The 27,274-nt window shown below is 40.8% G+C and overlaps 2 protein-coding genes across 2 annotated transcripts in view; both read left to right on the top strand.

Moving 5' to 3' along the window:
- The window catches only part of ZFAT (zinc finger and AT-hook domain containing), a 983,920-nt gene that overhangs the window by 666,642 nt on the left and 290,004 nt on the right, over window positions 1-27,274 (top strand). The gene's annotated exons all lie outside the window — the stretch shown is intronic.
- NDRG1 (N-myc downstream regulated 1) lies at window positions 33-25,564 on the top strand. Its single transcript, XM_061374111.1, has 15 exons — window positions 33-172; window positions 2,204-2,239; window positions 9,319-9,424; window positions 11,140-11,260; window positions 13,259-13,321; window positions 14,891-14,951; window positions 15,395-15,481; window positions 16,943-16,999; window positions 17,912-18,015; window positions 18,366-18,422; window positions 19,347-19,398; window positions 20,053-20,100; window positions 21,618-21,653; window positions 22,946-22,997; window positions 23,717-25,564. The coding sequence occupies exons 1-15, from the start codon at window positions 110-112 to the stop codon at window positions 23,980-23,982; spliced, it is 1,209 nt and encodes a 402-aa protein (XP_061230095.1). The 5' UTR covers window positions 33-109; the 3' UTR covers window positions 23,983-25,564.

The raw sequence follows: 27,274 nt of genomic DNA, 5'->3' as shown, positions 1-27,274 counted from the left end.
CTGCTGGGGTGGGTGGGTGGAGCAGGACCTTTATTTGTTCCTGTATTTCATCTTTGATGCAAGCTGAGAACAAATCTTTTTTCATCTTTGCAGATATCAGCTACTGACCATGTCAACAGAGTTCCAGGATGCTCACCTTACGGAGGTGAAACCTCTGGTGGAGAAGGAGGAGGTAATTAAAGCTTTTTAGAGTTCATGCACTTTATTTCAGGGCTGCTGTTAGAAATGTGATATGTTCTTAGGTTGATTCTAACATATTGTAAGGAAGAAACAAGTAAAATAAACTGGAGATGGAGTAAGCATGGGGTTTTTTAAGTAATGAAAAACCAAGACTTAATTGTTTGATCTTTTTTGGCCTGTGGTTTTACTCTTCTCTAATGCTGATCTGATGGTGGCATTTTTTTCTCTTCTGAATTTGAATGCTCTGGGGGTCTTCAGCTATTTAGAATGAGGTCAATTCAGCTATCTCATGTAAGTCTGTCTATGCCTATAGACTTTTCAATGCAAATATAAAGAACTTGTTTTGCCAAATACCATTAAAGGAGGCACAGAGAGAGCCTTTACTTTTCCCTTGGGCACATCTGGGTCCAGAGGTTCAGCTGTGCCCCACCTAGTCCTCTCAAACTGCACTATGAGTTGCAGCCAAAGCACTATCAGTTCTGCAGGTGACTTCGGTGTGCATGCGCTGCAGCCTTTGCAGTGGAGAAGTGGAGAAACATCCCAACATCCTAGCCTTTTTGATTTGTTTTTTTTGTTTTTACTTCTTTCCGTTTGTTTTTCTCACCATTTTCTTCAAAGATCTTCCCACAGCATCTGGGCTCAGTATCTGACTCTTCAGTTGTAGCAATACTCTGTGCTGTGGTACGTTCATGCAAACAAATCACTGCAATACCTGAAGGAACTTCTCAGCTTTTTTCTTGACACAAACCTCGTTTTTCTTTTATTCCCAAGGATTTTAATTCTTGACAATGACATATATAACCTTGTTGGGCTTTTTCCTCGTTTTCTACACTAGAACTATTCATTACTCTATTTCTGCTACTTTCTTTTCTATTCCCTACCTTTTCTGCGTAAACACTTCAGAAAATTATTTGCACTTGCAAACTGCACTGAAACAGCTCAAGCAACTTTAAACACAGGTCCTCTGCCAAGGACATTGCATGAAAGCAGAGCTTGTTTGGATACCAGTGAATGCAGCACTCAAACGTTTTTGAGACTAACATCCCTTTTTAATGCCAATATTGTTCAGTAACAGCAAAGCAAAGGAGAGATACTGAGCAGAGTCCTATGCATACTAAATGCCTTTGCTGCAAAGTTCAGGAATATCTTAAAACACTGATTAGCTTCCTTGGTTTCTGTATTATGTAGATCAAAAGTTGGAATCCTGAAAAAGAACCCTATATGCTTTTATTCATGATGTTACCTTTAAGTTTTGTCTATGTGGAGAAACTAGCACAGAGTTTGACTTCCTCTGTGGCCATTCTTCACATAGATGAAGGGAGTTACTTAATGTATTATGAGTAGTGGAAAAGATAGCCCCGAAAGACACTCAGCACATGCTAAGGTTAACAGTGGAGTTGGTGTGGACTTGGTGGTGCACTCAAAAGTTGTTGTGCTTAGCTTTCTTCTAAAGGCAAGTCTTATTTCATATGCTGTCTATATGGATGCCACATATAGTATTCCTTTCAACCCCACTGGCACACCAGTGTATGAAACCAGCTATGGAGCTAAGTGACCTCCTTGCCAGAATTCTAAACTTTGCTTTCTATCACAATGCTTTTTGCAAGCTTTAGCTTCTCTGTTGTACTCTGCGGATACAAGACGTTTGCTTGGCTGCTCTGCTCTTCCCTCTGTTTACAGGCAACCAGTGGAAATATAAGTTTGACTTCTTCCTTGTCTTTTTAGTAAAAGCAGGTGACTGGAAGATACTTTTTCCCTTGAAGTTATAAGCCTCTTAGACTACTGGAGGTGTGGAAGATGTCACCCAGCTCCTTTCAGGTGGAGACCCTCCATGGGCACATGAGCTCGTCAGTAACACTGATGGCTGGTCACAAGTTGGAATGGACCTCTCTGTGTCCAGCCAGCCTCCCAAAGCCTAACTTTTGGCTAGAATAAAACCCTTCTTGGGTGCAGAACCAGTGGGTTAGAACACAGGTGTAGATGCAAAAGCTTCATGCATTAAAGCTTTAAAATCTCTTTACAGGCTATCACTCGCCTCCTTCCAGACTTCGATGTTCAGGCAAGTAAAGCTATTCTTTATTATTGATTATCATAATCGTTATTTATTGTTATTTTGTTAAAAGGGGAAACTGAATTGATGCTTTGAGCAAATAGCAAAATGTGGTCAGAAATGACTGCCTGCTTGCCATGATTGCTGTTACTGTGGGAAAAGGGTCTTGAATGGGGCTCTGATATAGTGATGTGAAGAGGACTGCAGGAGGTCTTTTCAGACTGAAGCTGAGAAAGCTTCATCCAAAAGGGGTGGCTGAGTTGCAAGCAGTTCTATTCTTGCTAAGAGAATGAGTTTCTTCAGCAGTGGTAGTGAAAGCAAAATATTCCCCTCCTACATGGACACATGCTTTCCCCAATTAATTTGCTTTCATTAGCAATATGCATGCATTTCCTTGGAGGCAATGCTCCTCCTTATGCTGTTGAATGCTTCCAAAAGACTCCTGAAGCCTGTAGAGCAGTGGAAGGCACTAAGCAATCAATTTTGCACTGTAACAGGAGTGGTTATAGTTTCTGTATGCTTATTTACAGCCAGAACAGGAAAGTTCATAAAGCACACCTCTGGGTCAAGATGGTGGCTTTCCACTTTTCCATGTGTCATACTTTTGAGAGATGACTTTAAGTATTTTAGGTCCCCTCTTTTGTTACTGGTATGTGAGCTTCTGATAGAGAAGTTTGTCATTGCTGGTTCTTAAGCTGAGTATTGGAATCGGGCTGTGTTGAAATGGAAGGGAGGGAGACCAGGATACTTATACCTACCTCAACAATAATTCCCACCCCTGAGGACAAGAAGGTGTATGTGTTTGGAAAAGAGGCTTGCTGGGTTCCTTGCTTTTATTAAGGGACGTAGGGAAGGAGGTAGAATGTGCAGGAATAAGGAAAGCTATTAAATTGTTCTCATCTTTTGAATATTCAGGTCCTTGAAAGAAATAACCTTTTTTGTACTTTGTGGCATGTTGCACATTATTTGTGCATGTCTATATTTTTGTTAATGTTGTGCAAATTAGTTTAAAATCCAACAGACTCAACAGTTTTTTGCTTGGAAACCAAGAGAGACAGTTATCACAAACATCTTTACCATCTTGCAATGGCTCTTACTGTGTAGCAAAGCTGTAGTTTACATGAATCCTGTATCTTCCCCTTCATCCTTTCTAATGATGAAATCCACTGCCTGAAGTCTTGATAAATGCAAGCTAAAGCTGTCACCATGTGACTTCCTGTAGGACAGTGCACAGCATGGGAGAAGCTTTCTGTTTGCATCCAGATTGATCACTTGGTCTAAATAAATCTGAATCCCAGATTAAGTCTGCTAACAGGAATACTGTGGTGTTTTGATTAAGAATTCAGAAGTGACCCATATTTCATTTCTATTCTTGGAATAAATTGCTTGCTTTGTAAATCATGTGTATATATAGGTTTTTTTAAACTTTCAGCAAATTCTCTAAGCCTTTTGGGTTCTTTTTTTTTTCCATGTTTTGCATTAACTGTTGCTAGTCCAGAGCATTGGTTCTTTTTGTTTAGCCCAGTTTTGCCAGCTCTTGCGTTTTGAATGTTCTTTCTTTGTTAAAGTTGAATCTTTGGTTGTTCTAGCTCAGGAAGGAAAAATGTGGAAGAACAGTCTCAATCCATTATGTTAAGAACTGCCCCTGAAAGGAGGTTAAACTTTGGTCCTTAAAACCACAAGTGCCCTACCTCTGTGTCTTCTCTGTTTGGTTTATGAAAGAGGTGGTTTGAAGCAGTTACAAGAGACTCTTGCTTAGTTCATTAGAGAAGTTGAGGTGTGGCCCTCGAGGATACAGGTCACTCAGGACTAACACTGAAGTTCCTGTGTTCTTTATCAGCAACCTGTCCTATGAACCACACTTGAGAGGAGGATGGACCTGGCCAGGGAAGAAGGTGATCAGCCATTGGCAGGATGGAGCTTCTTTAGTGCCTGTGTATGGGTGTGGGTATCCACCATATCCCTTGCAACTTGCTCCATCCTTCTGGGGACAAATTATGCAGTGTTCAGTTAATAACTGTTTCTTCCACTAGTGAAAAGTAGTGGCTGCCTGTGATGCATTTTAGTTCCTAGAATAGATTTTGTCTAGTTATTCAGGTTTGGAAAGAAAGTATTATTTCTCATGGTGTTTTAGACAGACTTGGGTTAAACATACGTTTCCATTTTTGAAGTAAGTCACTATATTGTGCAGTATCACCCTTCTGAAAGCACACATTGCAAGACGTGTGTGGTTATTCTCTGAACAAAAGCTTTTGTGAAACTACCAGGGGTTGGCCAAGAGAAGAGATGGAAGAACTGACAGCTCTGAACTACCTTTAGACAGCTCTGTCTGTCTGTCTGTGGCACCCACCTGAAAACTTAAGTGAAGGTCCCCTGCCTTCCAAGAAGGGCAACATTCCTGGGCAAACCTGCTTTAGCACAATTAATAAACTGGCGTAGGGCAGTGCGTCCTGTGCTGCTTTAGGTTGGCTTAATGCCAACGGGATTTTAATTGTATTTCCAGTTTGATGCATTTGCCTATTCTCTAGCTTGGCAGCATTGGGGCTGATGGAGACCTGGCTCCTTGACATGGTATATGTGTCTTAGCTTAGTGTTCCAGAAGTGAGCAGTTCATCAGGATGCTGCTTTTCCAAATAACTAAACAAACTTTCCAAGATGTGCAGCATCTGTAGGTGGCGGAGGTGAGTTTCTCCCTTAGAATTCATGGCTTACAGCCATGTGTACTCACTGGCATGCAAGAGCCATTTCTGTTTCCCCTCCTCCTTCTGCCTGTGAAGGGAAAGAAATCAGCTGGTCCTCATGGTGCAATAGGGTGGGTTTCCTGCTGGTGTTGGTGGATGGTGTTTGGAGTGTTGCAGTGTGCTACATGGATTTCCTCATCCTTTCACATCTCTGAAGGGAGGGGATGGAGGTGGTTGTGTGTTTGTTCATTTGCAGGGCAGCGTGACCCAGTGCTAAAAGGGATAGGACTAATTCCTGGGCAGAACTATTACAATAATCTGCTTCAGTTCCTGCACCAAAGTTTCTGTTACTGGCTTCCACCTTAGCAGTCACTGACATTTACATCTGAAATCATGATATGTATTAATATACTGTTAATGTAATTGACTACCTGAACTGGGAAACTTTCAACTAAATATTGCTGATTTAATACAGAAACTAAAACAAAACCAAAATAGAAACAAGATAAAAAGAAAAAATATTGGGCATTGGGATTTTAGGAACACATGAGATGAATTGAAATAGCTATTTTAGAGCACAAAAAGCTAGAGAAAAATTCTCGATAGCTTCAGGGAAAAAGGGATTTGAAACCCAGCATTACAATATTGTAGTAAAAGCTCAAATGTATTTGTTCTTCAAGATATTGGAAGGGGAAAAAAAGAAAAGGAAAATAGCATGTGTAGCTATTGCTGTATTAAATTTCTTAAGTAATACAGATATAAAATATAGTGTCTCCTAGCAATTTAAATGCTATTTAAATCCTCTTTAAAAGCTTTGAAGCTTTTCCCTCGGTTCTGAGTCAAAAGAAGGGAGGTACATTTAAAAGTCATAATAGAAATTAAAATAGAAGGATGAGATGGTAGTGAAGGATTCAGTATATTTGAAAGCTTTAAAGTAATCTTGATGGAATGCAGTATTTTAAGTAAAATATGCATTATGACAGTTTTTAGCAAATTATGGAGTGTGTATATTTTCCTTTTTAGATATCTGAAGTGTTTTGGTTGCATGTTCCATACTTCAGAAAACAGCTTATTCATAAAGACATTCCTCAATCCATGTCATCCCTAGACAGGGTAGAGAGGAAAAGGAATAAATGGGCTCTTGCATGTTACTGACTTAGAAGCTGGCTCCCACTTCTAACCTCACACCAAAACATCAAAAAAGGTCACTTGGCCCCAAAATGAAGTCTACTTTAGAACAGATCAGCTCCTTCAAACTCAGTATCTCTTAAATTGCATGTATCAAAAGTATTTGTGTGTGCACTTTTAGGGCATGAAGATGACTGCACCTCTGTTAAAGTGAGAGATGTGAACAGATGGTGTGTTTGTCTTTATCCTTATATCGGATTAGTGTACCTTGGATTTTTTTCCAAGATAGTGTTTTAATACAAATCAGTTGCTGAAGAGCCTCTTACTATAATGTTGATGTTGATTGGGATGTGCTGCCATCTGTTTTTAGTGCTCTGCATCTTGAAAACATCCATCCCTACATCACATAGGCAAATCTTTTGATCTTTAATAGGATCAATAGGGATGTAAAGTTGTTGGTTTGATGTCACTGAACAAACTGGTTTGAACTGATTGGGGTATTTTAGGAGAACCTTTTGGGTATTCACTGTATAGATTCACATTAATGAAAAATAGCACAACCTTCTAGAACTAGGGGAGCCTTACTGTGAAGATAATGGGGAATTAAGCCAATTGTTAAACTGAGTGTGATTTATGCCAGTAATTAAGAGTATGGTCGCCTGTCCTTGAACTATTTTTACTTAAGTATGAACTAGACTGAGATTTTTAGTTCCAGAAGAATTAGCTGTGGACGTCAGTGGGATGTTCAGGTCCAAGGGTCTGGCTTTATCTACCATGAAGAGATATTTTTCCCTTTCATGCACAAGGGAGGAATATCCCAAATCTTGAAAGGTGGGTTCCCTTCTAAGAAAACCTGTTACAGGCTTTCAGTGCTGGTACTGGAAGGATCTAGCAATAGTAATGTGATGACGCAAAATGCCTGCTAGTCTTCAACCAAGGATGAAATGATTTCTATATAGCATGTTCATTAAGAGGTGTGTTCCACAATATTGCTTACTGTCATTACTGGTGTTAAGGCTGCCAAAGTATCTATTGTCACACTTTATATCGAAATTTATCTAAGTACAGAAGGAAGGTATAATGTGGAAAATATTAATTGCTGTGCTATTTATTGCTACTGCAAATCTCTTCTGGAGTATTGTATGATAAATATACTACCAGTACCATATTTTCTGCTAAAAATGAAACTTAGTGGTATTAGTATGACTGATTTAGGAATATTTATAATGCTGCTTAACTAATTTGGATAATACTAGATTTCAAACATTTGAAGTCCTCATTTTTTGTTGTTGTGCAGAATCATTCTGACTTACCCTAAATTTTTGAAGTCTTTTGTCTTCTTACAGGAAACTTTTAATCCTGGCTTTTAGGGAAGAACAGGCTTTTGATTTAATTCAGAATAAGTCTGGTGTGATTCTGCATTTGAAATGATAAAACACCGATGAAATTAAGCTAAACTTGTCCAAACCTGATTGAAACAGCAACAGGAAAGACTGTACTAATTCTCAGGTTTGAAATTGGCACTTTATACCTTGTGCAGTGAAGACTTAGCTCATCTTTGATCTCTGAGCTCTGTTGAGTAAGTCTGTCTCCTGGACAAACCTGACTCAAATCCTATTTAAGAATGACATCCTCATGAATTAGTCTGTTTTTATTTTTTCTAGCTGGGCATTCTGGGAGTCATAAGCCTGTGTAGGATAGCAGCTTGTCTATATAACCCAATTTCCTGCTTGGACAAAGTAGAAACCATCTACTGTCCTCTGAGTTGCTGGATTTATCTCCCTGTTTTGTCTAAAGATGGTGCTGGATATGGAAGACACAGCTTACATGCTAAATAATGCAGTGAGTATGCAGAGGAATGAATCTTGAAGGGATTTGTAAAAGCTGAAAACAAGTGTTTCAATGGAGTATAGTTCAGACAGCAGTGATGCTCAGTTCGCCCAGTGTACAAGGAGGGGATGGATTTTGATCCATTGCTGTAATTGTAATTTAAAACTGATGTGTGTAATTGCAAGGAAAATGGGTGACTTGTGGAATGGCATTGCCCAGCATTCTTATTTTCAACAAAATGTGTGGTATATTCTCTGTATTAAATTAAGGAGCTGATATTTAGACCAAATTACTACCTCAGATCTCTGAAGAGCATTTGGGTTTTGACCTGTAACAGTGTTCAGAGTTAGTGCACTTCTGATTTCTGCAGCATAATTTCTAGTAGATTTGAATTTAACTTGGGCTTTGTCTCTGGGCATTACTGCAGGTAAGTCAAGCAAGCCCTGCAGCAGGGTGTCTGTCTTGTGCAATAAAGGAAGTATTCTGGTGAAACGCTAAGCCTGGCTTCTAACCTGTCTTGGCTGTTCTGTGAGTGTAATGGGTTACAGTTAAACAAGTGCCATAAATAGCTGTTGTTTTGTGATGACCTTTATATATGTTGGCAAAATAATAAATTGCTTATACCCATCTGAAGTTCAAGTGCAAAAAAAACAAACTCTTCTGTATGTTGTGGATGTTAGTACGACCTAAGCAACATCTAGGTACACAGACATCCAATACATAAAAGATGATACTCAGGGGCATTGATCTGATATTAAAGGTGTCCTCTAGCTTGAAGTTCATTCAATAGTACAAACTCCTGTTATGTCAGATAATAGCACGATGCTGCTTAATGTTTCTCAGTTTTCTCAGCACTGCAGTGTTGAAGATCTGCTGCTCTACAGCAAACCTTAGACAGCTGGGTTTAGGCTCAGGTCTATACATAGCAAGCCATAAAACTAACGCATGTGGCTGTTGTGTTAATTGAGGAAGGCTATTAAAATCACAAGACCCTACAGTGTGATAAGTCTTCATGGTGAGTACAGACCACTTAATACTACTTTCTTTGGGGAGTAGTAGTTATTTGCTGAGTCTTCTTCCTCGAAGCAGAAGTATTTTATCGTGGCAAATTGCACTTCCGCAAATGTCAACAGTCATAGTTGCAAACTTGTTATTTTAGGTGTCATTGCACCACATGGCTTACTTTCTTCTTTTGCCTTATGCTGCCTTTTAATGAGGTTAAAACCTATTTACTGTTCCCTCAGCGTTTGGTTAGAACAAGCAACTTAAGCGCTTCTGTGGTTGTCTGTGGACCTGAGTGGGTGAAAGCCAAATTTACAATGTGGGAGAGAACAGGATGTGTTTGCATTGGAATTACAGATACCCCCTGGCTGGGGCAGAACCTGTCCTTGATCAGAGCTCTGCTGTAACATGGACATGCCCCTGACAGTTCCTCCTCTTCTTTGCCAGGAGCAAGATGTGGAGACTGTGCATGGTTCGGTCCATGTCACCATGTGTGGGACCCCCAGAGGGAACCGGCCAGCTATCCTCACCTACCATGACATTGGGCTGAACCGTAAGTAGACTTTTTAATAGCATGGGTATGTCCTGGTTCCCTTACACTACTGCTGTAATCAAAGGGATGGAAGCTGTGATGGTTAGGAAGCCTTTCCCAGGTCCCTGCTTGTTTATGTGCATTGCAGCCTGTTAGATGCACCGAATTCTGCTCTTAGAACAAGATTAATTCTCAGATTATTTTCTCCATACAAAGTAAGTGGAATATTTCACTTAAAGGAGCAAAAGATTTCTCCTAGCTCATAGTGACCATGTAGAAAGGCTGTGAAAACACTTTCAGGGGTGGCTGACAGTGTGTTGCTGGCATGACTGAAAACAACATTGCTGGTGCTTTGCCTTAAGTTCCTGTCTGATAACCAGTCTTATGGTGCTGTGGGTTTATATGAATTGCATGTCAAAGCAGGATGATAAAACGAGTGCTGGCATTGTGTCCTTAGCCAGTATTAAGAAAATAACTTTGAAAGGGCTTTTATGTCTCATATCCAAGAATATAGTGACCTGGTTTGCTCTAATATAGCCAGATTTGCTCCAATTTCTCTTTTCACCAGTACTGTGTACTTCACACAATTTACTGTTTCTTGATTAGTTGTCAATATTTATATCTAAAAAAACACCTGGAGATCTTTAAAATCTGGTTATTGCTGGGGGGCAGATATTACACATAAGAAAAATCTGTTTTCTTGGCTGTTTTTTATGGGATTGTCTTTATTTTGGGTTTTCAGTGTATTGGGGCAGGGCTTAATCAGGATCCTATCTTTGAATAAGAGTTTGTTCTTTCTACAGTTAAAGTGTATCTTCATGGTGAATAAACTTTTCTCCCCCTTTGAAAGGGGAAGAACTTTTCCCCAAACTTGCATATTCCCCTAAAGCTGATTTTTAGCTAAATGTTTTGTCTTCTGCAGTTTTTGTGCTTGTACATTGTACTGTGAAAACATTCAGAAATACACACAGAATATTGAACTGTTTTCTAGGCATCTCAGAGCTGGAGCTACAGAATTCATGCTTTCAACTCCAGGAGGAAAATAGGCTAACCCTCTCCCCACATTAATATTGCCCATGGCAGGGGGTTGGAACTAGATGATCTTAAGGTCCTTTCCAACCCTAACTATTCTATGGTTGTAAATCAAATCACCTCAAAACTGGAAGCCTGCAGCACTGAGTGTCCCAGAAGGATGCTTGTGTCTTGAGCTGCCTGCAGCAGCTGATCATGTAACGTTTCTCATGTAATATTTGGGCAAAAGCACAAGTCACGCTCTTGGATACCTTTTTCCTCCATCTATTTTGACACAGTCCAAAAAAAAAAAAGACTGGACAATTAATTGCATAACTTTAAGCCAAAACCTGTGTTGAGCACTCCTGGCTGCATTTTATTAGTATATTAGCTTTGCATAAAGAATAGCTTTTTGACATTTTGAGGTACTAAACAAACACTTCTGGCAGGTACCAAAATAACATGGATAAACCTTACCTGGCCATGATGAAGAAGCTGTGCAAGGGGTTTACTTTAATGAATTAGAGAAAGCTGGAACAGGTTTTCTTGTAGCAAGGCTTTGCTGATCTTTTCTCCTTAGACTACCAGTTTTCCCAGGCTATAATATAGCTCACCCAACTAACCAACTTTTCATTAACCTGCAGGACATATTAATAACTGATTTTATTACAGCTGCAAGTTTACCATTTCCTCTCAGCGTAATTATTCCTTATTTTCTTGTCAAGATAAAACTTGCTTCAATCCTCTCTTCAACTTTGAGGATATGCAGGAAATCACCCAGCACTTTGCTGTCTGCCATGTGGATGCCCCAGGTCAGCAGGATGGAGCACCATCTTTCCAAGCTGGGTGAGTCGTCAGGGAAACAGCTCTTGCATTCAGAATTATCCTCTCTGCTGAAAAAGAGTCTTGATCTGCAGTTGAATTAAAAGCACTTGCAGCAAACACAGTAGTTGGCTTTTGAACTTCAGTCCTGACACGCTTTCTAAGGTACTGCAGCTCTGGGAGCTATGTGTTTTGCCATTTTGTGATAGACTTTGGGTCTGTAATTTTGTGTTTTATCTTTAACTATACTGCTTGTAGAGCAGTTCCTTGACGAATGTCTGCATCTGTCAATTTAAATATCGAGTTACCTTGTCTTGTAATGATACCCTCAACACAAATATGAAGCTAAATTGTTAGGTAGGCATTAGCCACTATACCATGTCCTTCCTAAATCCATGTTTTTTGTGAAATGGCAGCATGGTAGATCTTGATCTGTAGACTTGACGACTTATCTGGAAAATCCAAGTTGTTGGACAGTGACAAAGTGATGTACCCCCCCAGAATATCATAGATACTTCTGTACTCCTGTATGTGTATCATGTATGATGCTCTAATGCTTGGAAACCTTGTGTGCCATGAGCAGCCTTTGCCAAAATCCATATCCCATTTAGATCAAATGTCACAGGTTTGCCTTAAGATGCCCCAGGGATAGGAATAAGCTTGGTTGAGGAAGGGAGCAGCCAAGATGTCAAGGGGAGGGTACAAGGAAATGAACTAGTCATTCGATAAGAACTAGGAATTAAGGAGCTTATATGTACCCTCATTGCATGAGCCAGTCTATTTCCCTTCTGAACTGTTAAGCTGCCCTGATGCTGAGGAGGTCACAATGAGCCAGATTCTCAGTGTTAACTGCAATGGTTCAGCTGTCTGCGAGCAGCCTATAAAGGTATTTCAGTCCCCTCCTGCCCCCTTTGTATTTGAATCACAAGCTTTTAAGTGTCTTAACCTTCATGTCCTGAACAAGAGTTAACACTTCTGAGTTGTCAGCTGCACAAGGCAGCCATTATGATCTATGATAGTAGACCACTGACTAAAAACATCGTGGTGACAGCACAAGAAGCTGTATTTCCTCTCACAGCCCTCCAACTGTGAAACCAGCATGCTCAGTTTTAAAACCGTAGCTGTGGTGACACTAGCCTTTGTCATGATAAGGCTTGTTGTAGGGAAGTTGGACATTTGAAGGTCCCTTCCAATCCAAACTATTCTATGATTCTATCAGGTTTAGGTTCCTAACAAGAAAAATCTAAGAAAATAACTTTAAACTAGCTTTGCAGTGATTTGGGGTTTCAAGTTCGGTTTCATTTTGGAGAATAAACTAGAGAATCACTAGGTGTAGCCTTGATGGGAAGCTGAGATTTGGATCCATCCTAAGCAGATGTTCTCCAGCTACTTTGGGTGGATTTTTTCCCATGTGCTGCTTAGTTGAGATTGTGCTCATAATTTCCTTCCCTAAAGACTTTGCTTCTGCTCTGCAGAAGACCAGGAGCTGACAGCTGGTTTTATTGAACTTCCTCAGCAGCTTTGTAGCCCTTCCTGCCTTCATTTTCTTCATCTATATTAATAAATCTATTCTCACCTATCTTACGGTAATTTGTGAGCCCATGAAAACATACATGAAAATTATTTGCCAAAGATCTAGATTGGTTTGCTGTACCCTGTGATTCTGCAACACAGGGAAACTTTTTTGGGGTGGAACCTAAGTATTAATGGTCTGAATGCTGTTGGAAACTCACCTCAAGTTCAAAAGTGTTAACTTTTCTTGGAAGAGGCTCACTATGGTCTGTTCTGCTCTCAGCCGGACCCGACATTGATCATCCTGTAACTCATAAAGTACCATATAAGTTACATTCCTGTTTCTGCTATATTACTTGTGCTTGATCCTGATTAAATTCAGCTCATACAGTCAATAATCATGTAATGAGAACATTCGGTATTAAATCTACAGTGACCACTGTGTCTCTAAACATGCCAGCCTACTCTACTGGAAGTGGTGTATTAACGCCACAAACACATTTGTTGTAGGTACGTGTATCCCTCCATGGATCAGCTGGCTGAAATGCTCCCTGGAATCCTGAAACAGTTTGGGTGAGTACAGAGTTATTTACTTATTTCCCTCATTCTTCACTCTATGTGGCACACCATAAGAGCAGGGCAGAGCCCCTGATGCTCTCTGGCTCTCTGGCATTATGTTTCCTAGCACTAAAGTTGTGTTTGGCTTTTAATTTCTCTGCTATAGATGGATCACTTTGCCTTTGCTTCTGACAGAGCTTATATTTTGGCCTTTTTTTGAAATGTCAGTTTATTTTTAAACAGGAAGCAACTTGGAGTGAAATCCCATGTGCCTAATTTAGGGGCTTCCTCCAGTATTTTCTATGCATCAGCCTCACAGGGGCAGGGCACAGACAATCTGTTCTTCCCACTGTAACAACCCATGTTTTCCTGTGTGGTTAGCAGGACAAAAAAAAACATGGTCCCATCTGAAGGTACTGCTTTGTTTGTGTGGCTTGAGTGTCTAAGGGGGTCAATCTGGCCTCCTCAAGCCTCTTCTACTACCAAGTGCAGATATTAGGGTGCAGATATTGAAGGACCTTGTGGCAGTGTTCCTCTACCTGCAAAAGTTTTGGTGTGTGTTCTCCCTTGGAACTGTAGCTGCAAAGGTGCCTTCACTGAGTGTTCCACGTACACAATGAAGAGTTCAGGTGAGCACCTCCAAGGAATTTTCAGACATTCAGGGTTAGGTAGATGTATAAAGCAGTCTGGACTGCACGTGGGGGTTTTAGTCTCCGACCAGCACCCCAGTTGTTCAGCTGTAACTGGTTGTTACAGTACCTTGGACCAGTTTACCATAGTAAAGAGATGTGGTTTTGAAACACCCAATGTAAGGCACAGGGCTGTCAATTCTGCTCTTGCACTAAAAAATTCCCTGCTACCATAATGTCATTACCTTAAAAATCAATTAAACTGCAGTGTACTTACAAAGCCTTGATTTAATATTGCTAATGAGAATGAAAACTGTCCTCAGGTGTTTTCCTAAAAGCATTGTATAACCTGTTTTTCTGAGTGGTTTTGTCTAGTCTTCCCTTCCATGTATTTTCTAAGACCTTGAAGGCGATGCTTTAAACCCGATTTCAGTTAATGCAAATATTTGGTTTGTCTCTGCCCTGTTTGGTTATGAAGTTTAAACTTGATGACTGCAGTGGCTGGATAGCAGGAGAGGTTTCCCTGCCAGCCCCCTGTTAGAGAGGGGTCAGTGTCCCAGCTGGATAGAAGGCAGGGGGAGCTGGGAGAGGGGGAGCTTTGTATTTAGGTTGCAGATTTAAGACTGTATCTTATAAGCTTTTCTGGCAGAGACCATTTCCTCCAGAATGAGAACAATGCTATGGTTGCTGAGTGTATTTACTTAAATATAAGTGAGAATTGCTGCTGCCCTGCGCTGTGTGAGGACCAGTGTCCTGTAAACCTACTGCAAACAAACTAGCTGCTGCATCAAGCTCCTTAGTTGGGTTGGTGGCACTGCTGAGGGTCCATGGTGCACCTGAGCTGCAGCCCACCCTCCTGTAGATACCCGCTGGCATGTGAAAGAGGAAGGCTGCTAATGTGGGTTTATTTTCGGTGCTCTTAGTCATTTGTCTCTTCTGGTTTATTGCTGTGCAGGCTGAAGACAGTTATAGGAATGGGAACTGGAGCCGGTGCTTACATCTTAACCAGATTTGCTGTAAGTTTTGTGGAGCTCCCTTGAAGCCTCAAACCCAATTTCCCTGACACATTGCCACCCCTGTAGCGTGCACAGAGAATTCCTGCTCTGCCGTGCCCATTTAAGTAAGCAGTCAGGCTTTTAAGTGAAATACCACAATCTGCGGGATAGCTAAGCCAGAAGACCTAGATTTTTTCCATTTTAAGGCCTGGGCTCTACCCTGTTAATTTGCAGAAGGTTTTTTTAATGGGAGTTCTCTATTTAAACTGAGGGTGGAGAAGAAGTTAAGTCTTAATGTTCTCCAGCTGCTCAGTTGAATTGCTTTAATGAAAAATCTTTTATTTCCATACATATGCTTGTTTTGTGCAAGATCAAACCAGACCCCGGAGATAATTTGCTAGTTTACGTTTTATGCTGACTGTCAAAGGACATGCGATGAATCTTAAATCTCTTTTCTTTTGCAGTTAAACCACGCGGAGATGGTGGAGGGATTAGTTCTCATTAATGTAAACCCTTGTGCTGAAGGTTGGATGGACTGGGCAGCAACGAAGGTAAACATTTTTAAGCTAGGAGAATAAATCGTTCTCTGAGGCTGTCAAGCATGGGCAAGCTTGTGTTAGGACATAGCTGCAGAGACAAAATATCCCAAGCTGAATTCCTTTGGGGTTTATTCTTTCATTTGCAAACATACCTACTGCAGAGCTAGTGGTAGAAATAAGTACTTTGTGAAAGAGATACCTATGGTACAATGGGTATAGACAGCTCTTAAGAGCTAGTAACTGCTGGGGAAAATTAGTTTAACCTGTACACAGGGTAGTTCTGGAAACAACTTACTTGCAAGTAAACTCTGAGCTTAGTGGAACATTCAGTTCTTTCTTGTCTGTGGCATGTTAACCAGCACAGTCCAAAATGGGAACTAGAGCACAGAAAAATGTTTAGAACAACATCTTGTAGGTTTCAGTCATCTAGCTGAGTCTTGGATGCCAAAAAGCCTCCAAAAAGGTTGTTAGCTATGGTAACCGTGGACAGAATGTCCATACAGCCTGAATTACAAGTGAAAGTTCACATATAAAGAAGCTCCTGTTAACTGTATGTTTTTTGTAGTTGTAAGAGATTTCAATGTGGGGAAAGAGGTGCTGAGAACTGGTTTCAACAGTCTTCCTGGAGCCAGTATATAGAAGTATAAATGCTACATTACATGTCAGTCAGATTTAACCTGTTAAGACATTTTTCGGGGTAAGCTGATGGAAGGCACTTTGTATCATTCAGGGTCGCGTTTTTGATATAAACACTGAGAAGTACAAAAATGAGTGCATAATCTTTTAACCACACATAGGCAACCCACTGTAAGTGTCTAGGGTGACATTAAATGTAATGACAACCTTGTAATACTAGGAGAAATTGGGATGTAACATTCTTTAAAGGCTTCGTTACTATTTTTTTTAAGAAATAACTTTGCATACCAGTTTATTTTGGTGAGTTTCATCTAGAAGTGTATTTAATAACTCGCCTACACTGAGATGTACTGGTCTTATTGACCCATTTTGATTATCTCACCCAGTGTCTCACCATAATCAAGTTCTTCCATATCTGTGCCTCTGCTTTCCATCTCTTTTAAGTATTACTGACTTTAAGAATACAGCAGGTTGCTCTGCATCCTTACAAAGCAAGAGCACATACTTTGGGACATTAGGTTTAGGTACTGAAAATGCCTTGTCAGTGTGAGCTCTTAGGGAGGAGATTGGACAGTGAGATGAAATGACACCCATCTGGCTGGCTTGCTTGGTGTTCTTGCAGGGAGTGATTCCAGGTGTACACCTATGCCACTAGTAGTGTGTCCCTATATAACTAATGGGTTTTAGTTGACTTCAGGGGAAAAAATACCAATCCAGGCTACGGTACATATAAGGACAGCAGAGAAATATCCCTTGGTCTACTTATGGGTGATTAAATGGTTTCAGTTATTCAAGGATTGGTTTAACATCAGATACTTAGATAATCTCGCTGTTCAGATTTCAGGTTGGACAAATGCTTTACCAGACATGGTCATTTCACATCTTTTTGGAAAGGTAAGGATGTTCAAAAGATTGCTCTGATGTATTTGGTCATCAGTATGTACCTTCTGGGGCTGGAAGGAGGGAAGAAACCTTCACTTAAACAACAAAGTGTGAAGTTAAGATGTGATATAGGATTCATACTTGTGCTCCAAATATTTTGGAGGTGGCATTCTGCGTTGGGGCTTGCTGTGTCCTGATGACTTAAGTGCATCTCAGTGATGACATTCCTATTAGGTTGTCTGTCTGCAGACAGCCAACACTTAAACATGGGCTTAAGCATCATATGTGTTCATGTTCTGACCATAATGTACTTGTAACTCTGAGAAAGCTGGTTATTAGTATTAATGGTGCTGTTTGGTTCAAGCCTACTTTAATGGAAGGCTCTATACTAAGGCTATTTTGCTGTGCTTGAAACTGTCAGTAAATGCAATGGAAAACTCCATTCCAGCAGAAAAGGGATTTAATCTATAAAGACTTTAGAACCAAACTGTTTGAAAATGTTAGTGATTGAAGTCCTTGAAGCTCAGTTGTTTGTTATTGTGAAACTGAGTTCCACATTTCATGTGTTTGTAAGCTTTCAACATCTGCTTTACTCTAGAAATATCTGTTGAGCTTCTTACCCTGACTCATTTTGTTTTAAAACCGCACACTTGTCTGACTGTAACCATCTGCACTATAACTGCATGTTTTGAAATTGTAATATCTTGACATTACAACATATTGAAATTTTAAAGCAAAAGTGTGGTACCGCAGTTGGAGGCTAATATTAATCCTGGGTAATTTCACTGGGTGTTAGAAGTTGTCCTGTCTCTAAAGGCACACTCCTGCTGTGTAGATATGAATATGATACACAACTGTTGTGCCATGTCTTCAGATCCTTTCAGAAAATAGCCCCTATTCTGAACCATTCTGTCTCCACTGTAGGAAGAGATTCACAGCAACCATGACCTGATCCATACTTACCGTCAGCATATTATTAATGACATGAATCAAACCAACCTTCATCTCTTTGTCAACTCTTACAACAGGTAAATGCATTTACCTGACTTCTTTTAGAGCCAGTGTTATTTCTGTGGTGAAGTTACTTATGTTCCCCCAGTATAAAGTTCTGCTTGACAGTGCCTTCAGGGATCTCAAGTGGTTTGCTTGCAGGAGAAGGACTTTATGCATCTCCAGGGAGAAAGCTGGGTACACTGGGACTGAACTAAGACATTGATACTTCATTCTAAGACTGGTTCTCCGTCAGTTCTGAAGGCCACAACATGTATCAGATTAAGTTAACATATATGAATGTATGTGCTCTCTCTAAACTAGAATAATATGAAAATATCTAGAATTACAGTGTATAAAGAGCCTTTGTCCTCTCCATTTCTTTCAGTCGGCGAGACCTAGAGATTGAACGTCCTGTTCCTGGAATAAATGTTGTCACCCTTCAGTAAGTATTTTATTTGCTACCAGTTCACCTATACATTATGTTAACTAAGAGTTAGGATCAGTGAGTGTATTGCATATGCATTGCAGAGCTGTAGCTGAATGTGCTTACGTGCTAGAAAAGGGTCTTGTAATTTTATGTAGGAGATAAGATGTTGCTGCAGGTCAGGGACCACCATTAGGAAGATTTCCCTGCTTCAAACTTCACAATCATATTAGCTGAAATGGAAAGCTAAGTAGCTTCTGTCACAGTGTATCTGCAAACTTAGAATCAGTATTTGTAATGTACTTAGCTTTGTACAGAAATATGTTGAAGTTAATGGAAACAGTAGGTCTGAAGGCACTTGAGCTGTGCCTATATAACCAAAAAAACCAGAACCCAAAACTATTCAAAAAACCGAAATAAAAACACTCAGAAAGATGGAGCAGGCATGAGAATGACTGTCTGGCAGATCTGCTAATAGCTTTTCACTTACGCTGCAGTTTGTACAACATAACAGTTGGGTCATTTGCTGCTCAGCTGCTGATGTTTACACACAGGAGACTTTGAGACTGCTCCTCTGTCAATCTGGTTGAAATAGGATGGATGGGTCCAACAGTTGGAGCTCAGGGGCCTGGGGATGTAGGGATGAGACTTTAATGCTGATCCCTGCATTCAATTCCATATAAAACTAGGCCTAAGAGCACTGGAAAGGGCTGATTGCTACAAGGTATGGGGAAAGGGACAGCTTCTCAGGCAAGATATCATGCATGTCAGCAGATGTGGAGCTAATACAGTGGATTTAATGTATATTTAAGGTGTCTGGAATACAAAGCAAATTGCTTTCACACAGTTAACTTTCTCATCCTCCAGTGACACAAAATGCAGCTTAGGGCAATTCCAGGCTGGATCACAGCAATAATACTTCTTCCATGTGCTTCCTTACAGATGCCCTGTTCTCCTGGTGGTTGGCGACAGCTCCCCAGCAGTGGATGCTGTGGTACGTACCTCGAGCCATCAATCCAGCCCAGCTGGCTCTCCTCTTCCAGACCATGGGACAGCTGCCATTAATTCCTTGCTGTTTATCCTCTCTGTCTGTGCACCGTTATTTAATAGATCCTGTGTTAGGAACAATCGCCACAGCAGTTACAGTGAACTGCAAATATTTTCCTTTCAAGAGGAATCTGCTGCTGGTGTTTTAGCTTGTTCTGTGGTGTTGGAGCGATGCCTGGGTCACTATGGAAGTGAAGAGCTTCTTTTTTTGACCATTATAACTTGCCCCAGATGACTGGATGACTTTAATGGGCATGACCAGTCTGCTGGCCTGTGGCCATGTGGCTGCTCACCACTTGGGATGCTACCAGATGATCCCAGATTGCAAGATAAACAACACTTGTTGCCACTGGAGTCACAGAAACAGATAGAAAAAAATCCCCAGTTCCGAACTAATGGGTTTGTTTGTACATGGAAATGTGAACTGCCCTACTTGGGTTTAAAGATGTGTATAAGTATACATCGACTCTTTATAAAAAAGCCTAAGATAATCAATTTCATCTGTATTAAGCTAGAAAACAAGGTATTTAATCTGTTTTTATCCAGCAGTTCATAATTAGAATCTTGTGTATAATGCCTGTGGTACTGTTCTTTAATACAGGTTGAATGCAACTCAAAGCTGGACCCAACAAGGACCACACTTCTGAAGGTAATAATAGAAGTGTTGGGTTTGGTTTATTTGTTTTAATAAACATTCCCCTGATTTAAAATCACCTAGATTAACTAAAAAAGCAGAACCAGAGCAATATGCTGCAGCACAGTTAATGGTGAGAATCTAGTTCTGATGTGGGAAGGCAGTTCCTTCAGGGTTAAGAGTATTTTAGTGGGATAAATGAGATAGAAGCTTCTTGTCAAGGTTCATAACAGGGAATTTCTCAGCTCCTCCATTTAAACCAATAGGGGTGAGACTTAAAATGCTCAGTATTTCACATACCCATAATGAATTTGACTAGAGCTGATACAGTTGATCTCAAGGTGATTTGAAAGATCTGAAAAAGCCATCAGCAGAGCAGAAGCGTAAACCAACTCATTCTGTTCCTGTGCTTGCCTGTCCCTCAGCGGTAATGTTGGATGAATAGATCCATCAGCTGTAGTTTTGCCATCCTGCCTTTTACGGGGGCACAGTCCAGGACATCTTACTGTTGAAATGACTCTTTTCCAAAAACTTGATAAAATATATGTCCAAATAGCAAAACATCATGCAAAGGCTTTGGCATTCAGAGTATGGGTGCAATTTTCAGCTTGTTACTGATGAAGTAAAATGGAATGAGTGTAATGGCAAGCAAATGGAAACAAGTTTGGTCATGCTTCTGCTGGGAACTTTTACTGCATCTCTTTATTGAACTGGTCAGTGAAAATTATGATAAACAGTTATTTTTAGACATGCTTTCTCCTCCTACCACTGAGGATTTATCCTGCTGGCCTACTGTGTGGGCATGACAGACTCACCCTAAGGAAAAGCCTGTCACTGTTTCAAATCCTTTGTCAATGGCCAGCCTTTGCTCAGTCCAGGGATACAGCTGATACTGGATCCTCCTACAGGCCTGTTTTGCTTCTAACTAATCCTAGATAGGATTTGGGGTTTCCTGTAATTTACAACTTGACTGTTTTCAGCTTGGAACAGCCCTGTTTTTGTTGGGTTGACTTCGAGGGGTGGAGTGGCAGGAAAAGTGATGTGCTCCAAAAATACTGCATGCACTCAAGATAGCTTTTCTAATTTGGCTTTCGCTGCTTCCCTTGGCAAGTCAGGCTAGTGCTTGCCAGCCGCAATCTCAGCAAATCCTTTCTCCCTCTCACCTCTGAGACTTAGGTGTTTGTTCTCTCTCCCCTGTTTGTTATTCAGGTCAATACCAAGTCACGTTATTGTAATTCAGAGCTGAACTTGCAACCAGGACTAATAGGATGGCTTCTAAGAAACTAGTGATCACTGCCTAGCAAAAAGTATTTATTTGCTTTGCCTGAGGATCAAGACACTTAAGGGTTTTCTGCAGTTGTAGCTTTTATAAACGTTTAATTGCTTACTTCAAAGTGTACATCTACATGTTACACAACAAAAGGAAATTTTTTTTTTCTGCTAAATAGCTAAACTGGTCATTTTAATATATCCTGAGCATAAATGAGTTCCTTTGGTATTATGCTAACTGGCTGTTCTCATCCCTGTTTCAGATGGCTGACTGCGGTGGGCTCCCTCAAGTTTCCCAGGTAGGATTTGGACATAATTCCTACTAATCCTGTTCTGCAGCATGTCAGACTGCAAGAAATGGGTGTTTTCTTGTAGGGTACTTTCTGTTCCTAAATGTCAGCCAAAAGGATGGTTATGATTTCATGAGTAATGATGTCAGTTGGTCATCTGAGCTTTCTTTTTTCTTTAAAGAGCAATGAGGCATAAAATTAAGATTGGGAGGGGATATTATTTCCATTAATTATGTCTTAACCAAGTAAAGGTCTGAGGTGGGAATGCAGAGGTATTATTTTATGCCTGTCTACTAAGATAACATGGGTTAAGGCTGGAGCACTAGTGTTTTAGAAAGATAGTCTTATTTGGGCTATTTATAGTATAGATCAGGAAAGTGGAAGGCAAGAAATAACAATGCTGTGTTCTTGCATGCACTGACTTGGCTTGACTGAGAATGAACTGGAGCTTCTGAAATGTATTTAGGCATAAATTCCAAGGCTGCTAATAAAAGCAGGCTGGGAAAGTTAAAACTTACCTATGCTTGAGTGTAGCTTCACTAAAAGAGCTGACCTGTAAATCAGCTTTAGTATGTGATGTACCATCTAGACAGATTTCTAAGGAACATAACGTGGTGTTCATGAACTTAAGGGAAAACAAGAACTTGTAATTACCCATGCTGTGAAGTTCTTGTAGAGATAGTGTGTGCTCCAACAGGGGGAGGTGGGAGAAAGGCTTTTTAAAAGCCACACAGTATGTATTGCTTCTGTTACACAGAGTCCATCTTTGCACTGGTTCAGATAGAATTATGCCAGAAGTACAAGCAATATTGATTGAGATTGTGAGGCTTATTTGGCCACTCTGTCAGCAGCAGAGAAAAATAGTGAGTGCCTTGTTGCAAGAATGTCAGTCATAGCTGTGCTTACATCTTCCTGCTGAGCCTTTTTTTGCCCTATAAATGTAACTATCATCTCTGACCAGTTGAATTTGTGCCCTTTATAGAAGTCATTTTACTTTAGGTCATCTGCCTCACTAATGGCATGAGCAAAGCTTGGGCCAGGCTTAGACCACTTGTTATTACTTCTCTGGAACTCTCATTCTCAAATACATGTGTCCATTTGGTAAAGTAATGGGGCAGGGGAGCAGACTAGGGAGGGGAATGGTAGAATTCTCTCACATCAATGAAATTTTCATACATTCATTAGAGCCCAGAGAATATTTAAGATGTCCCTGTTAAGACAGTGCATCTATGACATCTATAACATTGTAATGTACTCAGTGCTCAGCAAGTTAATTACAATAATACTCTTTTCTTTTGCAGCCTGCCAAGCTTGCAGAAGCTTTCAAATACTTTGTTCAGGGAATGGGATACAGTAAGTATTGTTTTTATTGTGGAATCATTCACCTGGCTATCAAAGTTTGTTGGGCATCTAAGCACCCAGAGAGTCTTCTGATGCTGGATGTGTGATCTTTTCCTAGTTGGATATGCATTTGCAAGGGGAAAAAAACATGTGGTGTTTGAACAAAGGGATTTCAGCCCAAATAATGTTACTACATAGCAGAGACCTTTGTAGACATCTTAAACCCACAATTTTCTTCTTGATATTTTGAAGGTTGATATTTGTAATAGTGTCACATCATTGCATCAAAGGGTTTGGTTCATATACTGAGCATAACATTTGAAACCTCATTAGTTGATAGACTTGTTTGTTTTGTAGCTGTTTGTCCTTCATGTATGTGCTTCTAATGACTGCTGTTGTGTAAATGTATTGCCAGCATGGGCTGCTAGTAAAGGTAAAGCATATGAAAGTAATGGGAGGTCTGATGAGTGTCTTTAGTTGGATTGTTGCAGCCACAGCAACATGCAAGACATTCATTTGTGTTGAATCCCTCAGCCCTGGCCACTAATTTTGCTTTAGTAATGTGGGCTCCTTAAATGTATGTCTGGAGCAGTGATGGTATGTGAAGCCACCATGAAAAGTTTATATTCAACCATGAGGTCTTCTCCAAAGCTGGTTAAGGCTGGAGAGGAAGGCAAGGGCTTCCTTCCAAACCCATGAGGCAATGCTTTAATGACAGATTGTTTTTCCAGTCCCCTCTGCTAGCATGACCAGGCTGATGAGGTCCCGCACCGCTTCTGGCTCCAGCGTAACCTCTTTGGAAGGACAGAGGAGCCGGTCTCACACAGGAGAAGGCACACGGAGCCGGTCTCACACTGGGGAGGGAACAAGGAGCCGATCTCACACTGGGGATGGTGCCAGGAACCGCTCCCACACAGACACACGCATCGAGCTGACGCCGAACTCTGCAAGCAATGCTGAACAATCAAGCCCCAAGTCCATGGAAGTGTCCTGTTAGATGGCTGTGGGAGGTTGAAACTGGTCACAGTGTGGAAAAAGTAATGGATGCCCCCTGTGTATCACGAAAGCATAACTGGTATTAATCTCAAGCTATTCTGTAGGCTGAACTCTGTTCAGCAGGGTCTGACAGGGACCAAAGAAAAGAAGCATCTCATTTGCTCTGTCGTTATTCTTCTAACTCAGACAGTTGCTGCTATTGTGCCCTCCTTCAATGGATGCCAAATTCTAAAGGATACTTGCCAAAAGCTGATGTGGTTGTAAACACTTCAGAGTCAAACCAGACTTGCTTAATACCCTCCTTTTAAAATCAAAGCCGTTACATGTCCCTTTATCTCTTATTCTCTTGAAGTAAACTGGCACAATTTGAGATGAGTTTCAAAGAGGGGGAGAGGAAGAAAAAAAATCACTATGATGGATGGCTTTTAAAAAAAGGAGATGAAACAAATGTGTTATGGCCTCATGTTGAAGCTGGAGTCGAATTCATTGTATATAGCTTGACTTCAAATGATAGAGAAGTTAATGTATCATGCGTTTATAGGCCTTCTAATTCCTTAGTATTCAAGCCTGTTTTCCTATGTACAATAATATACTGCTAAAATAGGTGATTTAATGTGACTTTGAGATGAACTAAATCTAAGCTTTTTTTTTTATTTCACTTTTTTGAGATTTAGTTCCAGTCTTCCTTTTCTTCTTCCCCCTCCTAGACCCTAAAAAAAGCTTAGCCAAATGAGGACAGGATTTAAATCTGATAAGCAAGGTGGCATCTCCTGTTTGTGTTTTTGGGCCAAAGGGTTTACCATACCACAAAAGCTGGTGTAGTTGTAACAAGTAGGGTAGCTGTATATGCCAACAAAGCATAAACAGCTTGAGTTTTCCTTCAGACAGTTTCGTTTCTTTGCAGCTCAATTTTTTGTGTCCAGCACAATTGTGATGAATTTGGAATTCTTAAGCAAAGCCAGATCCAGCTGTTCTTTGTCAGGAAAGATGAATAACTGGGATGGTGTGTAATTAGATACTGTATATTCAACTGCTACTAATTACTAAATTTGGAACTCTGAGATCTCACTGGTGCTGAGGAGTGCATTGCACAGAGTGGTGGAGCGGCAGCACTGTATCTGTGAAATAGTGTTTAATGACTGCCTAAAAGTAATGAGCTGCTGGTTCTGTATACAGCCTCCTGATTCCTTGGGTTACTTTGATGCTAGCAGCTTGATACCTTTCCGCCAGTCAGGTTTTCACAGTTGGGTGTTCTTAAGCTTGTCCTTCCATAGGTAGGGGGACAGGGTTTCCCACGCTCCAGTGCATGCCTGCTGCATTGCAGTCCTCACACAAACAAGAAAAGGCAAATGCTGAGCAGTTAAACAGCAAATGTTAATACTTTTGGGATTGCTTGTTCAGAAGAACGCAGCCGAGGTTACTTTATACTAACTTCAGCTCTTGTGTAGAATATCCATAACAGCTTGTGGGAAGAACAGACAATTTCCAGAAAGAATAAAGCTATTGTGTAAAGTCTATTGAGAAAAGTTTCTTAATGAAGTATTTGTATTTATTTCAAGACAAATAAATTTGTAACTTTGCAATGTCTGGTGTCTTAATGTTTTGCTAGGAGTACCATAATCAAGTATACTCCGTATAAAAGTGTCTTGTGTTGTGGTTTAACCCCAGCGAGCAACACCAGCCATATCCTCGGCTGCGTGAAAAGGAGTGTGACCAGCAGGTTGAAGGAGGTGATCCTGCCCCTCTACTCTGCTCTTGTGAGACCTAACCTGGAGTACTGTATGCAGTTCTGGTGTCCTCAGCATAAAAAGGACAGGGATCTGTTGGAACAAGTCCAGAGGGGGCCACGAGAATGATCAGGGGAATGGAGCACCTCCCATATGAAGATAGGCTGAGAAAGTTGGGGCTGTTCAGCCTGGAGAAGAGAAGGCTGTGTGGAGACCTCATAGCAGCCTTCCAGTATCTTGAAGGGGGCCTAAAGGGATGCTGGGGAGGGACTCTTCATTAGGGACTGTAGTGATAGAACAAGGGGTAATGGGTTAAAACTTAAACAAGGGAAGTTCAGACTGGATATGAGGAAGAAGTTCTTTACTGTGAGGGTGGTGAGGCACTGGAATGGGTTGCCCAGGGAAGTTGTGAATGCTCCATCCCTGGCACTGTTCAAAGCCAGGTTGGACAGAGCCTTGGGTGATACGATTTAGTGTGAGGTGTCCCTGCCCATGGCAGGGGGGTTGGAACTAGATGATCTTAAGGTCCTTTCCAATCCTAAATATTCTATGATTCTATAAGTAAACCCCACACAGCTACTCACTCCCCTTTCAGAAGAGTGATAGTTAGAAAACTTGTGGATTGAGATAAAGGCATTTTAATAGGTAAAGCAAAAGCTGCATCAACAAGCAGAGCAAAACAGAGAATTTATTCATTGTTTCTCATTGGCATAACAAGGCTCCATCCTCTATCACAGTGACTTAGGAAAACAAATGCTATCATGCTGGACATCCCTCCCTTCCTCCTTCTTCCCCAGCATTTACTGCTGATTATGAGGCCATATGGTTTGGAATATCCCTTGGGTCAGTTGGGGTCAGCTGTCCTGGCTATGTCTTTTCTCAACTCCTTGTGCACCCCCAGCCTGCTTGCTGGTGGGGTGGGATGAGGAGCAGGAAAGGCCTTGTCTCTCTGTTAAGGGAAGCACTGTGCTCAGCAGTAAGGAAAACATCCCTGTGTTACCCACACTGTTTCGAGCACCAGTTCAAAAAGTAGCCCCATACAAGCCTCTATTAAGAAAATTACCCCAGTCAAAACCAGAACATCTTGTTACCCCTTTGTATCTACTGAATCCTTTTTTGTTTGCTCATGTCTCTGCTATTCCCTACTTTTGTGCTCAGACGGCTCTGGTGTTCTTTTTTTTCACTCCAGCCTATTCCTTATAGAAATAAGAAACCCAGGCTCACTTCAGTATTAACTGTTACAGTATCCTGGCTTCAGCTACTCCTTCCTCTTGCATTTCAACCAATCCAACAATAGGAAGAGGCAAAAGCAAATATTTGGCATGTCTGAGCCAAGATTTTTCTAGATATGATGATTCAGCAGTCATGATTGGGCTGGTACCAGCAAAGGGCTTGATTTGATTAACCACAGGCAGTGCCAGTGAAAGCAGGAGGAGCCTGTGCCAACTCATCTTACAAAAGAAGGGCAAAGTTACTTGCTTTGCTGAGAGTGGCTCATCATTCCTTCCACAAGGACACCATGGCGAGCCTGTCAAGCCTAGGCAGTTTATTCTTCTTTAATGGGAA

The sequence above is a fragment of the Neopsephotus bourkii genome, unplaced genomic scaffold (genome assembly GCF_033783945.1).
Source record: "Neopsephotus bourkii isolate Nb327-2 ecotype Australia unplaced genomic scaffold, CSIRO-AGI_Nbou_v1 NB_1637, whole genome shotgun sequence".
NCBI lineage: Eukaryota > Metazoa > Chordata > Aves > Psittaciformes > Psittacidae > Neopsephotus > Neopsephotus bourkii.
The sequence above is the reverse complement of the archived record's forward strand: the minus strand, read 5'-3'. Positions and strand labels throughout refer to the sequence as shown.

Excerpts from the sequence above, each read along its gene's own strand:
- NDRG1 (XM_061374111.1), top strand. The coding sequence starts at position 110 with ATGTCAACAGAGTTCCAGGATGCTCACCTTACGGAGGTGAAACCTCTG. Across the intron at positions 2,240-9,318 it reads TTCCAGACTTCGATGTTCAG|GAGCAAGATGTGGAGACTGT; the intron begins GCAAGTAAAGCT and ends CTTCTTTGCCAG. Across the intron at positions 22,998-23,716 it reads TGTTCAGGGAATGGGATACA|TCCCCTCTGCTAGCATGACC; the intron begins GTAAGTATTGTT and ends TTGTTTTTCCAG.